The 19,900-nt window shown below is 39.6% G+C and overlaps 1 protein-coding gene across 2 annotated transcripts in view; it reads left to right on the forward strand.

Annotated features, from left to right (window-relative positions):
• The window catches only part of exoc4 (exocyst complex component 4), an 86,551-nt gene that overhangs the window by 20,632 nt on the left and 46,019 nt on the right, over nucleotides 1–19,900 (forward strand). For both annotated transcript variants that reach the window (XM_077545183.1, XM_077545184.1), the window contains exon 11: nucleotides 8,071–8,167. In XM_077545183.1, coding sequence (XP_077401309.1) covers nucleotides 8,071–8,167 — 97 coding nt within the window. The remainder of the gene's footprint in view (nucleotides 1–8,070; nucleotides 8,168–19,900) is intronic.

Below are 19,900 nucleotides of genomic sequence, written 5' to 3' on the forward strand. Positions count from 1 at the left end.
ATACGCTTCAATTAACCCACAAGTCTTTATTACAGCTCCATATGTAGCCATATGTACTGCATTGTGTGTGTGAGTCTGGATGTCACTGTGTGGGTGTTTACTTCACACCACACCACCTCATCCACTTTCAATCACACTTTCGATGAATAAATGATGAAAGTTACAATTTTCCAGCTGTAGATATGTTACCATGCTGTTGTCTGTTCAGTCAGCTGATGACACAGTGTTGGTGAAGCGAGAATATATATTTTATCCTCCCACCCATTCACCCCGCTAAGCCAGTAATATATTTTAAAAATGCTATTTCTGCATTGTGACACGGCCGGTCATTGTGTTGCGTGTAATATTGTCTTGCCCCGGGGAATGTTTGAAGTGACAATCATCCCACAGCAGCGCCATAAACACAACCGTGCCCGCCATATGCATACAAATAAACACACACGCTTGTGACCTCCCGCCTCCGAGATGTTCACATCTCCCACTCTGAATGCATTTGACGCATTTCTCCTTTTGATATTTAAAAACATTTGCACAAGCAATCAAATTACAAGCCGTTTTACCCGCCCCCAGCCCTCGGAGATGAGAAAATAAGAAAAGTTGTGTGTTGTTTATGTATAAAAACGCAGAAATCCCTCGAGAAGCGGCAGAACCGGGGGTGGGGGATGGGGGCGGGAGGCCGAAGTGGTGTTCCATGTCATGGCGAGGGTGGGACAGGAGGTGCAAATGGAAAAAAGGTCTGGCTGGCAAGAGATGTGGTGATGCGTGATATACTACACATACACTGAGACACTTTGACGCTTTGTATTCTGATGGTGAAGATGACTACTTTCATGCCACAACATTAGGTATAATATTGGACTGCAACGATTAATTGAATAACTTGAAGAATTCCGTTTCAGCTTCGCACCATAATTTTTCCATACAGACAAATGTTACTGCAGTTGTATGCACTCCATTTAGAAATAAATTGGTGTGATGGCGGACAGCCAGGAGGAAAGAGTCCTTAAAAGTCAGAAAATATCCAAATTTTAGATAATTTCATGCTTCACCAATAGAAGATAAAGTACTACGTGTACCAGAGCACAACACAAGGTAATGTGCTGATGTTAGCTAATTTAGCATAGCCTACCATTGCAAATTAGAAGGCATTTTAATACCATCACATGGTCAAGAATATACGCAGCCACTCACTTTTAATCATTTTACCGAATAATCGCTAATAAAACAAACACATAATAAACACCTCTCTACACAAGCTGCCAATGGCCAAAACTCAACATGCAGACCAACTAACATGTTTGCCAGTTATCAGACAGCCAACTTTAGCCTCTCATTCACTGACACCCACATCACTCACAAGGCCTGGCCCTGCCTTTTAAAACCATACACGCGCAAAAGTAACAAATGCTACCATAAATCCTGCAGATCGTGACCCCAAGTGGACAAAAATAACACATGAATGATTGAATTTTATTTTTCAAACACACACACACACACACATATATATATATATATATATATATATATATATATATATATATATATATATAAAAACAAGAGAAAGAGAAAAATCTACTCAAATATACTAAAAATCATATAAAAGAAAAACATAACCTATACACATGTTCGAAAAAAAGGAGTAGAAAGAAGTAAACACTTTTTAACTCCTACCCCTATATAACTTAATGACACATTCTCAAACAATAAGACTCAAACATAATTAAAAACACGGTCCTGTACATTCACACAGTACACACAAAGTCACATGAAAATACAACAAAACAAAGCAAATAATCCCTTAATATTTTACATTTTGTCTGTGGCAATATAGGCATTAATGATTTTATATTTTATTTATTTCTTAAACCCCGATAAGGAAGTACATAGTTCCAGATCATCATCAAGACTATTCCACAATTTCACACGCAAAACTGAGACACATCAGTATTTTACATTAGTCTTCACTTTACGTATTTCAAACATAATTAAACCCCTTAAATTGTAGATTCCTTTTCTTAGTTTAAAAATGTTTTGAATACAAAGAGGTATGCTGTTATTTACTACACGAAAAAGTGTTTCTAGTGTTTTTAAGCACACAATATCCATAAATCTCAAGATAACCGATCCTATAAACAACTGATTAGTTATTTCCCTGTAACCAACCTTATTTATTATTCTAATTGCTTTTTTCTATAATTTAACAATTGGGTCTATATTTGTTTTATACACATTGCCCCAAATTTCAGCACAATATGACATGTGAGGTTAAAAAAAGTGAAAAATACAATATGTGGAGGCCTTTCTTATATAGAAAATCCTTGACTTTATAATAAACAGCCACTGATTTTTGCCAATTTCCGTTTCGTATATTCTATCTGTGATTTCCAACACAGTTTATTATCATTAATCGCACCCAAAAACTTTGCTTCAGTGACTTGCTCAATTTCTTTACCATTTAAATTTAGTTTTATTTCACTACTGAGTTGCATAATACTAAACACCATGAATTTAATGATAACTTATTATAATCAAACCATTTTTAAACACTATCAATTCCCTTTCTACATGCGCCTCACATGCACGATTTTTGTGTTTAATAATGCAAAATCTTTTTTCCCCCAATAAAGCAATAGGCTAATACATAGATTACTTGATTCCAAAAAATATTTGCAAGCTGCAGTCCAAATACATCGCGCAGGTTTTATAACATTCATATTTGCCTTTCATTTCAGTTATTCAGCCCCTTGAGTCCTTTTCCTCTGCTCCCCTCACGCCGATCAATATACTCGACTTCCCCTGACCTCGCCATTATGTTTTAACATATTCATAAAGCAAACCTCAGATGAGATTTGAACTTTGCCGGCCGAAAAAGTCAATTTATTATTATTGTTATGGGATTTTCATGCCGAGGGCGCTCGCCTTTGCCTTGCTCTTTTGCACGTATCTAATGTTGAGACTTAATAGAAATAAATCTAGCCAGTCCTTTCCCAGCATTGTCGTGCTTGTGTCACAGAGATGACGGATGAGGGTTTACGTAGGCAGCCAGAGTGCATGTACGCATACCTGTTATGTCATACGCAAGACATGCTGTAATCCAACCACACATCGTGTGTATTTCTCAACATGACAATGACACGGGAAAACCTCCCGGCTCGCTTTGCAGCCCACCTCACATGATGTCATACATTTGTAGACCTGCTTAAATGTGGATGTTTTTGCATAATTTACTCTACATAGATGTCACCCAAATGTTGTCTTAACTTAGTCTATTTAGTCTGCAGTAGGTTTTAAAAATGTACATTGCGCACTGCACCATGAGGCAACAGAAACACTATGTATCCAATTAATGTGTGAAATAATAGGGAAAAAAATATATATTTTAAAAATATATATAAACAATAGTATATGACATTGATAATTAAGATAAAATAATAATAATAATAAAATACATTTGATCAAAGTTGGACAAATACAAATTAGATAATTAAATGAAATAAGATTTAGTTTCAAAAATGATGTACTTAAAATCTATCTAGGTATGTATATATATAAATGTATATGTATATGTATGTATGTATGTATATATATATATATATATATATATATATATATATATATATATATATATATATATATATATTTATATATGTGTATATTTATATATGTGTATATATATATACTGTATATATATATATATATATATATATATATATATATATATATATATATACATGTATGTATGTATGTATATAGGTCTGATATGATATATGATATGATATGATAGCAATTCTGTCTTTATTACGACAAGCCCTAATCATTGATTCTACCTGTGTGTTATACTAGTGGACCACCCAGGACACCCCATGTGTGAAGTTAGCACTAGCACCCGTTACTTGTCTTTCGTGACACACAAAAAAGTTGAGTTTGACAACATATTGTGTGTAAGTCACCAGAAGGCAAAGTGGGACCAAAGTCTTTTCCAAGTTACTTGTTTGACAGCAGATGGAGATTACAACAAGGTCGACTTAGTTTGCACAGCGACAAAAAGTAATCATAGAGAATGAGCCGGTGTATTCTCCCTCCAAGCCCAAGCTAATTTCAATTAGCGCGGGAGATCCCGTCGTCATTGGCAGCTTTGAGTGTCACCCCTGTGTTTACTTTTCATCTCGGAGCCGCCGATCGGAGGGAGGAAAGAAAGTTGGAAACGTTGCCATCCACGTTTAAGCCGCGGTAGGTGTTGGCAGAGCTGATTAACCGTCAAAATTTGCTTGTGGCAGCATGTGACGGGTTCCTCAAATGAGAACGCTAAAGTTTCGTTGTTGTTTCTTTCCATTTTGTAGTGTTAATTAAAAGTGCGATGCCAGGCATCATTCAAACACACACTTATATTGAGGCTTACTTTTTGGCGCACTATTGACATTAAAAGAACCATTAAAGCAGTTCAGAGTACTTAAGTAAAATGTAAAGTTCAAGTTTTTCGAGCTCAACTGTAGCACATTTAAGACGCCCCTAATATTCATTGTGAGCCATACAAGCCTGTACATTGTTGTCACAGCATCACTGACAGCCGCTCACTCAGTAAAATCCATGCGAAAACACACGCTCAATAATTAATCCCATTCATTTCACGCCTGGATATATTTATGCTATTATTTATTTATGCAATTAATTCTCATCAGAGAGTTGGGTTCCCCCGGCTGGCGGAGCACGGCCTTCAAATTAATTTTAATAATGGAAAGCTCTCATTAAGATCCAATCAGACATGAAGGCTGTCTGGGTGTAATAGAATGCCCCCACACTTGACCAAAAGATTCATGTATTATTGAGATTTGCAGATTTTATGACATAGTGCAATTCCCTCAGAAAGTACCGGTACCTAAACACTGATGACAAATGGAACTCGAAAAGACAAAAATCACATTTAGTAACGTCGGGGAACAAAATGCAAAACATGAAAGAGCTTATCTGTTTAGTATACGATTCAATGACATTTGAAATGAAATCTTAAAACTGGCAACTGCTAGCAGGAAATCAAAAGATTCTTCAGTAAACACAATAAAACATTAATTAATAATTCATACCAAGCGTAAATCTTTTGGGGAAATTGACTGGAGCACGAAAGAGGGAGCACATGATTCCTGTCTGTGAACTTTGGAGTTCTTATTAATTAAGATTCTGCTTTTTGTTTTCACACGTCAAGCGGTCTTGCCCTGCACCTGCCTGGTGCATCGGGTTCACTGACCAGCTGTTCCTTCGAGGTAGCAAAGTCAAAACGGAAGCTCAGAGGGCTTTTTCTGTCACTGGTGCCAAATTTTGGGATGAACACCTGGTCAATTTTTAAAAACCTGCCTTTTCATTCTTTGGCATTTAACAAACATCATTCACTTCATCTTCTTTTGGAAGAATTCCAATATTTTGATAACTGTTAAGAATGATGATGTTTTAACTCGCCCTGTGACAGATGTAGATGAATGCAGCAATGGCATTAATATGACTGCTGAGAGACATACTCTGCAAACAAAGTATAAAATAATGATGCAGAGCAGAGTGACACACTTGTAAATGAGGGATTATTCCCTATCTTGACTCTCTTTCCTCCTCGCCGTCTTTAACACACGCTTGTATGTGCATACTCAAAAACGGCTACGTCTCAGGAGACGTAGACGTGCCGTTTGGTATTACACATACATTTTCTCTGGCCGCCTAAATCTGGTCAGGGGCCACAATTCATCGCAGGATCATACCGACTTTTTCTCATCAAACCCAGGAAAGTGTGGCTAATGCAATTTCACTAAGTCACTGACTGACTTGATTACATGTGGGCCGGGGGAGTGGATGCCAAGGCACCAACGGGGGTGGGTAGCTGGCTGGCTGGCTGGAGGCTTGCGTGTGGTGTAGGTGAGGACGTACTGAAAAGAGTACTCCTCAATATTCAGCTGCATTAAGATTCATTAGGATTCCTCCTGTTTCCCGCTCTAAGCCGTCCCTTCTTCCACACACCGCTAATCCCGGATGCTCACCAAAGTCCAGACCAACAACAACATTTTTTCCCCAATTATGTGGCGACGGCTGGTAGCAGTCGGTGCCATCCTGACCCTGTCACGTCCAGACGAGTCTGAAGGAGCTCCATGCATATTAATGTCTCCTGCTATTTAATATTCATCGGTGTTATGCCCTGTTGGCAGCTGCTCCCAGACCCTCATGGATCAGTGAGGCTTCCTCTTTGCCTCCCTCGTCTGACATGGGTGTAGATGTTTAGAGCGTGAAATTAAATTGGTCATTGTCATCGGGGTCCACACGCAGGGGAGTTGCTTGTTTGTGCACGCACGAACGCTTTACGCTTGGACAGGTAAAGAAAACTTCCCAGAAGTCTCGCAAGTTGGGCAAAGGATGGAAGATGAGCGCTCAGGTGGCAGTTTTGTTTGCATTCCGCTAATTGAGTCCTAATTGAATTGGCAGCAAAGGAAGAAGTCACGCAACGCAGGCTGCGCCGTTTGATGACAGCAGATCAAAGTCAGGAATTCTCCATTTGAAAGTTGGCGAAGGAATAAAGGCGACCTCGTTACTCTTCATGAAAATTCACACAGAGTTGTCTCCCGTACGTTTCAAATCAAACTTGTTCGATAAGAAATGCATTATTGAGCGCAGCCTGGGGAACAATAGCTTGATATGCATTTGAATGCACGCCGCTGAGGTAATACGGAACGCGCTTCGGCGCAGCGCGGTGGTGTCTTTGTGTTCTATCACACGAGCTCGGCAAGGCCATATTGGAAATGGAAATGGAAAAGGAAGAACACACAAGGCTCAGGCTTTGTTCCAAAAACTCACTTTGCCCATCACCTATCTTACACCTCTTCAAGTTTCTCATTTGCTCGTTTAAAGTCTCACAGGACCTCACATATTATAAATCACAATTTGCTTGCGAACAGCATATGCACCTTCATGCGGGGATTGTGTTCCTCCAAGACGCGCATACCTGAACACGCCATCATTATTTCCGCTGCGCAGTTTGCCGTATCGACGGAAAGACACAATTCCGTCTCCCGTCAATTATATCGATTACTTCAGCATGAGCGGAGGTAATGGGCTTCAGTGATCTTTCTTTCCCCTGCGATATTCGCCTCATCCCCTTTTATGTATGAATCCCCAAGCCCGATATCCCGCCCCATTGCCCCAATGTCGTTCTGTGCCACCAATGTCGGAGCTTGTTTCCATCATTTCCTGATTAGTCCCTGTTAGCTGAGTTGAAGCATGGGCATGCGTTTGTATTTGGGACTTCGCTTCTTTATTTTTACTGTGTCACCCAGCAGGCTGCTAGCACGGTGTTATAGTTAGCATAGCACATGTGGTTCACATTCAGGAATCAGTCATAAAGACTTGAAATTGTCCTGAAATTTATTTGGTCTTGAATGGACTAGGATAGGCTGAGGTTAACAATTCAAACTTCAATTTTAGTTGTAGTTACGTTAGAGACTGATAGCGGCATGGCCGCCAACAAGTACGTCCCTTCTTAGACTTGTAAAAACAGTCCAATACTATGACACCCGGTAACAGGTTATCATATGAATGCAATGCTATTCTGTCTACCTTTGACAACCAAATTAAAGACAATCTCACTTTGTCTACTTAAAGGTGAGGTCTTTAGTTTTCAATCAGAAATAAACACTTCTTAAACACTGGATGTATACACATGTAATCTGTCTCAATCAACACCTCTGGGCTTCTGTTAATGTGTGGTGGTTATTTTGTCATCATCCACCACCACACCAGCCTGTATTTTGCCATTTTGTTGTGTTTTGCCATGAGAGGGATGTTTGTGGGCGGAAAGTCCATGTTTACCCCTCCAGCCAATCACAGAGTGTGTGTGTGTGTGTGTGTGTGGGGGGGGGTGTCGCTGAAGGCAGGCGCAATGTTTACAAGAAGAGTGGGGGTTGAGCCATGGGAGAAGTCAGTTTTGAATTGGTTGTTAACAAATACAAAAGGACAAAACTAAAGACCCCACCTTTTAGCAAACCTAAATTGTGTCTTGCAAATGTCCACTACCTTAAAGTTAAGTGTTTGTCTCTGTAGGTGGCGCTGATGACAACCTGATGGAAGGTGGAGAAATGAAGTTTGTGTGTAAGCCAGGAGCGAGGAACATCACTGTCATCTTCCAGCCTCTTCTCAGGTACTCCACTTTCCACCATTTGTCTAAAAATCTAAATCAATTAGTAGAAAATAGAACTTACTTAGCAGCAAAAAAACGCCAACACTCTCAAGACATCCGAGATCCGGCACGTGAGTCGATAGCAGTAAAAATCAAACTAATTCTATTACGAAGCCTCTTAGTGACCATCCATTGATTTGTGACTTTTTCATGTTGATCGACTTACCATAAATCGGACCCTATGTAATGCACTGGACCTCCGGTTGGAAATGTTTTGTTGATACCCACCAGCAATTGGAATCGACAGCCGTCCTGGCTTTTACTTCACATTAGATTGAAGTCTTTGGAAGGCCTGCTACATTTCTGCAGAACTCCCAGGAGATGTTGCAAATCTAATAACGAAGACGCCTAATTGAATTGTGATGCTGTGATACATTACCTTCAAGGCTCCATTAAAGCAAGATGGCTCTTATTTCCTCGCCGCACAGTTTGACGCCACACAATGTCTATTTGTAATGCAGTGGGGTGGGATGATTGTAGCGCTTTGGCACAAGCGGCGACTTTAGCAAATGCTTTGACGTTAAAAGCGTCTCAAATGCGCCGCCTGTGCAGAGCTGCGGCGACAATGCGGCCATCTGGATGGCGGCTCTACAGTATTAGCAGATCCAGAATAACTGCTAAACGCCACATCTGAAAAACTTTGATGACCCATCGTTTTGATCCATCCAAGCAATGCAGAAACAAACTACAGAAAAAAAACCCTCCTTGCTATGCCATGTTGCCGATAATGGTGTGTATCAATCACAACTGCAGTTGCTTGGCACTCCCCTCTTTGCGACGAGACGGTGAGCGCCGCTGGCACGCCGTGACTTACAGATGGTTTTCTAATGGCGTAGCTCTGCTGATGCATCGCTAAACCTCCCGCAGCCAGCCGCGCAACTCGTGGCAGCAAAATGAACAAAAAGCATTCGCGTTGTGCACAAGCTGGCTAAATGCAACCTAAACAACTCATGCCAACTCTTGGTTAAGATGCTGGCCCTTTCGTTAGCTTTCTGAACTCAATCACTGCCAGGTTTCAAAGCAGAGTTTCAAATGTTGCCAACCCTTTTAAATGTATTTTGTCTCAGAATATTGTGTTCTTTGACAATTGAAGCACCACAGCTACCAAAATGAAGAGTAGACTTTCATCTTTTACCAGAAAAGGTACGTTTCTAGCTTTTCGTATTCTTACAAAACATAAATGTGTCAAGCAGAACAGTGACTTTGAAGCTATAATTTTTTCGTTTTGTTTTTGTGACATCTCAAACTATAAAGTAACAAAAAGAAGACAGAGAAAGGAATCTTGTTGGCAAAATAATCATTTATTTACAGGTATAAAACCTTAAGGGGCACTTTGTAATGCGTTCAAACTTGATGGACTTTGCTTATCTCAAATCAAAAGCAACATCACCATCTACAAGCAATTTGTTAGTCATTGCAGTGGTTTACAAAGTTGAATTTCACAGGAAAGTTGGGCAAGACCCTCTTCCACTGCTCCTTGTTGAAAACATACTTGACCAATGTATAAGTTGGTGGCAGTAAACATTTGGACAAAAATAAACGGCAGTAAATGAATTAATGCGCGCTAGACCTACAAATGCGCTCTTTTCATTACTGGCTGTCATTGTCATCTTCCCTAAGCCGTTCGTTCCCTGTGTCTCTGCAGCAAATCAGCTTGCACATTAGGCAGCGCCAAGGCCACCGTTTGTTTCCCATTCCGTCTTGGACCGTCTAGCAGCAGAAAAGTTGCGAAGGTACGCTCTGGCGCCTTCAAGGTTCTGCGTGTCTGACAGTGAATATGCTTAGGAGGATTATTTATTCCGCTGGGCCCTGGACGGGCTCTGAATCCCTGCTGCTTAGAAGCCCGAGCAGTGAGGGAAATCTTAGTCAGACATGGCTAATCACCATAGATAAAATGATGGGAATGACAAAGATGCAAGTAGGAAAACGCTTTCTGCTGTTGTTTTTTGCATCTACAATGTCCATCTGCTGCAATTAATATGCATGAATGGTAATAATAATAAAGGCCAGATCTGTGTCGAATCAATGCTAAGAATATGAGTTGTCGTCAAAGGTGACTGCAGGTAGTGAATATATGGCTTTGAGGGAGTGTTTGTGCATGAGGTAGCCAATTTAGTTGACTTGAGGTCTCCATTTGACATTTCGCTGGTATTTCCACCTCTTGCACCGGACAGGCTTGGCATTTTGAAAAGAGTCCGCAAGGGCTGCTAATCTCTCCCTGTCCACCCTTCGCACGGGGCTGAGTTGGGGCGACGCTTATGGATGTAAATGAGACCAAAAGACATACATTAACGCCGTGTTAAACCAGGGACCCGACGATATTCGGTCTCATGCTCATTAGAAGCATGGCGGATGCGTATGCAGGCCTCGCAAAGTTGGAGTGAGGAACAACTGCCCACAAGGTCAGCACGTGACAAAGAGCGCTGGGAGGGAGCGGTGAGGGGAAGGACGATGGAGTGAAAGTGGATGAAAGTAATGAGGAGCAGACAAAGAGCTTGATGACAGAAAAAAGACAGAAGGTCCTGGCCACCCGCTGCACTTGCCTGTGGTGAAAACGGAACACACCATGACTTGCCACTAATTTTGCACTCTCATTAAACTTCCTCCTCGAGAGCAGACAGTCCAAGTTGAGTTGAGCAGAATCAGAATGTTTGGAAATCATGGTTCGTTCTGTATGTCTGCACGTTTTGCAACCTTGAATGAACAGTGACGAAAATCAACAACACAACACTCGCGAGCCGCGGCGTTTACCCTTGCAAGCCGGCGCCGTTTAGTGAGACACGGGCTTTAAAGGCAAACTGGCGCTAATATAGTTACCACCAGTACCTGAACGTTTGCATTGCTGGCAGCCGTTGCTGCTGTGTTGATCCCTCCGGACTCCGGAGCGCTCACTAACACGACAGACAGTTATCGCATGCTGTGTGTGCAGATGCTCTTGCATCGTGGTAGTATTTCCTCCATTAGACGAAATATCCAATTTGCAAATATTGCAAGTTACCCTGTGGATAGCTTTTCTTAGAAGATGTCAACAAACTTTAGAGCGAGGCACCATGTTTGTTGCTCGTCGTGCACAGAAATGTTGCGTGTGTGGTGACGTCATCGTCCCCACACGGAACTGATAAGGGAATCGTTAGCAAAAATGGCAAACAATGCCAAGGAATTGAAACACTATCAGCCGGTTCTCTATAAGAACCGGTTTTCGATTCCCATCCCTACATCTACTGTACTGTACATCCTTTCCGCCACACGAAATGCTCACTTTGCACACAGTCCCAAGTCGCACCGTCTCCGCTTTCCACATTAAAGAGGATAACTTATTAACATCTACTTCCAAATACATAAATAATAAATAGTGTCACTGTAGCGATGTGATGCCATGGTGCACGCTAAGCTGTGTGGGAAGTCTCACTCTGTGCCACCGCGCAACTCCAGATTTAATAAAAAGTTATAAAAATAACCTCATATATTTATTTGAGTCCTGATCGGGAGACAATGTCCAATTCCGATCGAGTCAGCAACCACGTGATCGGGCCTGATTTCCGATCACGTGATCGGATCGGGACATCCCTAGTCTTAATAACCTCGATTAATTGAGTGGTATATTCGTCGTCGATTCCGTTACAAAGTCGTTGAAATTTTCAACATCATATTTGTCTACAAACATATTTCTGAACAATTTGCCACTGTTGACTCGTTACACTGGAATTTCTCCCGCGCCATCATCAATCGCGCCATTTATTTCATAACTCCCGCGAATCAGCGTAAGCTATAAATGCTCGAATAAAATTTCCGAACATTCTACAAGGCCTACGTCACCCTCACGTGTATATTCTGATGCATTTCATCGGCTAAGAGGCCAAGAATTGGTCAAAACAAAACACATTGACTTATCCGCTTTCCCGGATTTAAATGCAGTAGAGCTAGAACGCTCCCAGCTTTAACAGTAGAAACACGTTCGCGCGCTCCCGGCCTTAATGGGTTAAGATGACCAAGGTGAGGAGGAGTTTAGTGTCTCATCCCAGACGAACACTTAATGGAGAAATTATTCTTATTAAAATGCTGAATGACGAAAAATGACATGGCTGAGTATGCCTTCCATTACCCTGACGACCATGTGACACATACAAACAGTGGCAACCCCCAGTTTTCCCTCAAAACGACAATTTGTAGCATTGTTGTCAATATTGGTTCCTAGACTGTATGTCGGTAGTTTTACTCGGACTTGAAGTCTCGTACTCCAACCCTAATGTAAGCACGAATGACAACACTTTGTTAGCAGACTGCAAATTGTGCCTTGCACATTGTGCAGCATGCCAAGTAAACGGACTTAAGTGATGGCACGATAAAGTATCACTTGAACTGTCCTGTCACAATTTTAGTTGAAAATATGTGATTAGGACTGTCACAAACAAATCTTATTAAAATCCTTTATCCTATTGATTATTCAATCAATTTCTCGAGTAATTTTAATGTTTCTAGTTTTCAGACTGAGAAACCAAATAACTGCATTTGATTGACTGGACTGTTGGAAAAACATGCAGGATTTTTTTTTTTTAAGACTAATTCCGATATTTGACAGATTTGATTCTGATAACTGATCAGTCAGTTGATTGATTAAAAAAATGTAATAATTATTACAATAACTTAATGCTGAGATGTCAATTACAGGCAGAATGTTGACTGTTTTACAATATTTTGTCCTTTAGTTTTTCTTAATTAACAGAGAAAAATTGGCAAAAATTAGTTGATTGGTTGCTGAATTAATCATACCCCCCCCCACGACCCCACCACACCCCACCTCTGATTTTAAAAGAACTAATCAAATGTACTTACTAAAAAGTCATATATTTGAGTGCATTTTTTGCCATGTTCGAGAAGTACTTAAGTGTACTTGTTGTGGGGTAAAAAAAAAAGTAGTATTGGTGCTCCAGCAGCTCTTAATGTAATTCTCCTTCCCATCTTTTCTGCCATGATGAGGGGGCTTTTCCTTCAGTCTCTTTCTCATCCTCACCCATTAAATACCAGAGCATCGTCAAGAAGGAATTTACACTAGAGAAGGTCATGAGCTTGCGCGAGCTGAATGTAGTCGACAAAAGAAAGCAACAACATAGAGGCGGGAGCAGATGGCGGCGACGGCAGAAAAAGCACAATGGAAAAGATGATTAAACAAAAGGAACAAACGGACAGGTGGGTTGTGAGAGTAGAACAAGATAAGAGCCAAGAAGAAAGAAAGTAAGAAAGCCTCTTAAATTGCGTGTGTGTTGAATGGCTTGTTAGTCTGCTTTGAATTGCTAGTTTTGTATGAGCACGCTGTAGAACAATGTTCTGGCTGGCCATGGGGAGAGCATGAAAAAAACCCAGAACAAGACAAGAGTGCTTAACTGTTAGTGTTTAACATTAAACATTGCAATATACCCCACTGATGCAATTGCATTCAGTTCAATAAATTGCATTACACATTCAACAATTCATCCAACGGACTCATAAAAATGGTCTAAAACCCTAAACAGCCGCTCATGTACTATGTGTGCTATACTGTCCTGTCTTCAGTTCTTCAGAAACACTCAACGTGATCTTGCCCACAAGCTATTTATTCACACTCACAGTTAAAGTTTCCAGTAAATCAAACATAATATAAAGAGAATTGGATGCAAGGGCAAACAAAAGTCCGCTAGCGTTTGCTCAATTAAAACACATTATGCACAACGTCATAGACGGGCTAACAGATAGCATCAATATCAGAATTCAACCTTTAAAAGATGAATATTCGAACACAAGCGCGCGCATGATTTTTTAATCTACAAAAATTGATATATTACTGCAGCATTGTGCAATGTTCTTTTTTATATCTTTTCATCAAATGCGCATAACAGTACATATACAGTACCTCCTGGGCCATTATTATCACACGTTTATCATTTTCCAGAAGTGTTGCTTTAGCCTCGAGCAAACACGAGTACAACACGCATGGTTGGCATGGACACACACACACACCTCCTATATGAAATCCGACATTGCGGAGGTCTTTTCACCAGCTATAGAAGGCCGGATAAATGCTTTGATTTTGTTTATCCACCCCTTAATGGAATCACACCGGGTACCCAGGGCAACATATGAAGCCGGCAGTCGCCATCTCTGCCGGGAGTGGCGGGTGGGGTGGGGGGAGGCTGGGGGGTTTAAAGGGGTCCGGCTTGCCTCAGCAGTAGATGTCTTGTGAAGTTGGCTTTGATGTCCTCCGAGCGAAATAGTGGACACTGAGAATTGTTGGCTTGTCCGATTAGAGGCTGAAATTGTGCTTGGAAACAAGGATTTGTCGAAATGTATGCTGTAGCGCAAACACCACACAGGAAGATCTCATAATCTTCTTCCAATCGGCTGTTCCCGTTTAGGTTTTGTCCTCTGCATTTTCTCTGACTCCTCACATTTGGAAAAAGATTGCACTGAATTATCATAATTTTTCCCTCGCCCTCTATTAAAGCTGAACAATTAATCGTAATGCAGTAGAATGCATTTTTCAACTGCTGCATTTGGGCAAAACATTTTGTACTGTTTTTCAAATCACATATTCCGCAATTTGATTGTCTTCAAACTTGTTCAGCCCTCGACTGTATGGTCAACAATCTGTGCATATTGTATTACCCACAACCATTTAATGAGGCCAACCCTTCCTTATTTTCAGCACACAATAATTCAATTAAGCCCTTATATGGCCGGAACACCTCTCGATGCTTGTGAAACCGCAAATTCACAACAAGGATGCATTATTGACACAAAATCCAGCCAATTTACGGATGATTTCCACATTTTCCATTTCCTGTTTCTTACCTCCTTAAATCCTTCAATCCCCTGACAACATGAGCTGCCACTCCGCGTTAGCGTCACATCAGTGAGCCGGCCTTTGATTGGGGGCCGGGCCTTTCCAGGTGGGCGAGCCGCTCGCTCCCTGATAATAACCTTGTTTGATTGCTGGAGCGGCGATGTAATTGATTGATCGGCAAAGGCTTTTGAAGGAGCCCGTGCAGATGCCAGGGTGCGGATGCGTGTATGACAGACTGTGTAAAACTCAAGTGAAGACATGCTGCAAGGGTTTGCTTCAACCAAGCCGTCCACTTCAGGTTGGCAGGTTTGCAATAGTTGGTCCTGACAAAGTAACCAAGTATTAATGATGGGCATTTTTTCTTATTGAAACCACTCACCTCAGTGTGTCAAGCTCCTTATTTTGGCTTCCGTGTAGAAAAAGTTGACAGTATACGTACAGTATTTAACTGGACCATATTTTTCAGTTAATATTTTTTGGGTGACGTCTCATAGTTTTTTCTGAATATTTAATATTTTTTCTTTATTTTTCTATACTTTTTAATATTTTAATTTATCATTAGTATTTGTTTTTATATTTTTTATGTATTTTCTATATTTTCTACATTTTTATCTATTATTTTATATATATATATATATATATATAATTTTGTATATGTATATATATATAATTTTGTATATGTATATATATATAATTTTATATATATGTATGTATGTATGTATGTATGTATATATATATATATATATATAATTTTATATATATGTATGTATATATATATATATATATATATATATATATATATAATTTTATATATATGTATGTATATATAATTTTATATATATGTATGTACAGACACTCCCCTACTTACGAACATTCGAGTTACGAACAGTTGCGGTTTATATAAGTATGTTTAAGGCTTGTACAAGTAACCTGCATTAGTTTGTACTGAAAAAAACTTTTAATAAAATGGAGAGAATACGTACAGTACTGTACTGTACTACGTATGTTAGAGAGAGAGAGCGAGAGACACACACAGTATGTACATGTACGTAATAAGATAAATAAAATGAAGTTTAACTTACTTTTGGAAGATGTACTCGATGCTTAAGGAGATGATGGAGGAGGAGGAAGAGGAGGATTTTATATCATGAGAGATTCTTCGTCGTCGCTGGAATCGGCTTCAAAAGTTATTTCCTGCTTCATGGGGACCGGCGTTTCTTCCTCCTCCTCCTCGCCACGTTGCTCAGCCTCCAATGAGCTCTCACAGCGCCAATCGTCGGTATTAGCGGCGGAAAGAAGCACTACGCGCAATACAAAATCTAACTTACAGCATTTCTTTCCGAACATTTTTCGACATACTGTACGCGCAGAAATGTTCGTATGTACCGTTGTTTGTAACTCGAATGTTCGTAAGTAGGGGAGCGTCTGTATTGCAGTTTTTGTCCGTATTTTCCCTGTGGATTTTTCTTGGATAATATTTTATATTTTCTAATATATTGTTCTAATGTAGATTTTTGCTATTTATTTTTTTCTTAATTGTTCTGTAGTTTAAATCTTTATTCCATTATGTGTGTATTTTTCTGGTAATATTTGGGGATTTTTTTGTGTGTGGCTAATCTTATTTGTATTGCCCAACTGTGTCATTTTTAAATATTTTTGATCACATTTCCTTTCTGTGTTGTGCCCCTAGATTATTTTATTTGTCAGTTATTGATTTTTTTGTTATTCTGAATATTTTTGTATGTCCCACCTAGATTTTTTTTCTAACAGTCTTTTTTGATATTATTCTTAGATATTTTAGCTGAGCTAATATTTTTTTGTATTGTTCAGCAAATATTTTCATTCATATTTTCAAAATCTTCATCTGATATCCTTGATTCTATTGTGTATATTTCTTACTTTATATACTATATATTACTTTACATCTTATACTTTATTATTTTTTCAATATTATTTCCTTAGTTATGTAAGCATTTTTTTTCCCAATTAGGAAATATATATTTTGCAATGTTTGAATTTCCTGCCCTAGACCTTATGTCTAATGTAATCGTCTACTATTTTGTTATGATATTTTAGGGTCTTGTTTAATAGTTTTTTATTTTGAACCTTATATGTGTTGTCTCTCTTCAGATTGCGCAAGTGTACTTAATAGTTTGTCTTGTGGCACTCCCATTGAAAAGTGCTTGTTGGCAACTGAGTTCTACTTTTATGGGATTTGTTTTTTTTTAAACACTTTTCCACCTAAGGAATTGTTTGTGATCTCCTAATTGCTCCTTCTATAAGTTAGTCCATGTTTCTGGATAGTTCATTATTCTCCAAGATGAATGCTTCGCCGTTTCATGGGATGGCAGACTTACAAGAGACGACTTTCAGCACTTTGTAATTGCGCCGGTTTCAAACAATTAGCTGACTTTGATTTGCTATTAGCTTTCCAATGATGTCACACTTAATCATGGTACGACAAAGCAAAGTTAAGGCATGACTTTGAGTGTGTGTGTTTATATGCCGTGTCTCTTAAACCTCCCACCAACTCCTGGATAGAGCGCAAGATACATTTGTCAAAGAGATGGATGTTCCTCCCGATTCGTCCTTCCTCTCCCATGCCCAAACCGCCGGTGCCCCACTGAGTGTGCGAGGCAAGTGGTGGAAAAATCTAACTGGCACCTCCTTTTAAAGTTCTCCCTAACTGACTTCAAGTCCAGAAACAGTTCAGCAATAAAGCCCAACATAGAACTTTGCACAAGTGGAGTGTGATCGGTTGGGAATTTGAGACACATAACATAGTGGAAAAAAATCCATTATGTTTGATGTGAGCGTCTCACAGCGAAAACCCAGCGAAACAACATTAGCGCATGCTGTAATGCTATTGCGGCTTTGCGAATATGAGATTCCAAATGGATTTGAGCGCATTACAACATTCTTTATTTGTAACATTTATTCCCCCCGGTTTCAAATGCTGTTTTGCTAAGTATGACACCTCCCCTCTGCGTGTTCTCCAGCTGGGAGCGATGTTTCTTTTTATGGACGGAACACCATAGAAAAGAAGGATCATTTGTACATGGGGAAAGAATATATACAGGTGTGTATCCACCACATTCTGCTGAAATGGTACTAAATCAGTCAAGTGGTGCAAGCATGAGCAGACCTAATGAGTTTGATTAAGGAGAATGCAGAGGAGATTGACACATGCGCGCACACACACTCACACTCACTCCCCGCCGCTTGACGAGATAGGAGATGGAGTGAGGCCATTATGCAAATGTCAGGTGTCAAGTGTAAATGAAATCGGAAGGACGGGAAGCAGAAGTATTGGATATCATCATACTGGCAAAGTGGTGAGAACGTCCCGACGCGAAGGGACGGCACAAGGATGAGTCATATGTGAAGAAATAGACAGATATTGACAGTCAGTTGATTGGAGGAGGCACATGAACACCTTTGCCTGAAATGCAACAATTTCATCTGATATTGTCATTTACTCGTCGATTGTTTTTGCCAAACTCACAGCGTGTATAGGATAAAAATATCTGAATTAAGTAAAATCCTGCACAAAATAAATGCTCCATCAATGTGTGGATTAGTATGAACTGACAGAATGAAATCCCAAAATAAATATACTATAATATTAAAAATAAAATAATATCAACATAAAATAGTCAATAAAAAGTGATACATTAAATAAAATGCTTAAGAATAAAAAAATATTTTAAATAAGTTACCGGTTTAATAAAATCAAGTAAAATTCTTAAAAATAATTAAATAATAAAGTACAAAATATTGTGACAAAAATAAAAGTAAGTAAAATAAAAAATACATAATTTTATACAAAAATGAGAATACATTATGTACAATATATAAGGCTCTTAAATTCCTACTATTCAAAATAATGGGAATTTTTATTAAATAAATGAATACAATAATAAAGCTTTGAGCGACCTTTATCATAAGTATGTGAAAAGGGCATTGTTTGTCATGTTTTCATTTGAAGCAATTATACTTTATTGGTAAGCTTTGAATCTTTATCTTCATGGGAAATTACGGTAAATGAAATAAATAAAATACGATCATCTTAACAGTAATTTCCTGGCATCAGTTTTTTAGTTTCCTTGCTTTTGGGTGCCTATCAACCTCACCTTTAGTCACCCTTGTAGGCGATACGCTTGATTGTCACTCGGACAAATGCAATATTCCACATGAACATGAAAGGCGTCACATCAGAGCCCAAGTGAAAGGTAACAAAAAAGGTCAAGGTTGTCATCGCTCTTGCCGGGCAAAACATAACAAAAGCCTGAGATTCGATGAATAATTTAACCCCTTGCAACATATTCCCCCTTCCCGCTGCGACATATACGAAGAGTGTCTGTCACTTTGAGCGGCCTCTGCCAATATTATGTGCTCGTCCTCGATCATGACTCAACAATTCATCACTTTCAAATCGACATCACAATGTAGTAGATTGCAAAGCTTTTGTCTATAGTAAATCTAATTTTGGTTATTGTGATACACATTAATGCATTGCTTATGCTTTTTGAAGCATGCATGGGAAGAGAAGTTGAAAAAAGAATCGCATATTGAAACGCAATTGCAAAATGGGGGGGGGGGGGCACAATTAAATGACTTCTCCAAATAGTTCTGCCCAAGCCTCTATCCGTGGTGACATGTGGCGCTATTTTCACAGTTCCCCAAATTGCATTTTGTGGCAAAATGAGAGCTGTCACCCGACCCCCCTTGGGGGCCTTGCAATCCCTGATTGAGATGCCACCAGCATGGCGTCGATCTTGCCACAGTTTTTCTACATTTCAAATGCTGCCTTTTCACTTTAGCACGCTTACCTCTTCCTCACACCTCGGTGCGCACGTCCCATCGCTTGGGGAGCC

The sequence above is a fragment of the Vanacampus margaritifer genome, chromosome 15, assembly GCF_051991255.1.
Source record: "Vanacampus margaritifer isolate UIUO_Vmar chromosome 15, RoL_Vmar_1.0, whole genome shotgun sequence".
Lineage (NCBI taxonomy): Eukaryota > Metazoa > Chordata > Actinopteri > Syngnathiformes > Syngnathidae > Vanacampus > Vanacampus margaritifer.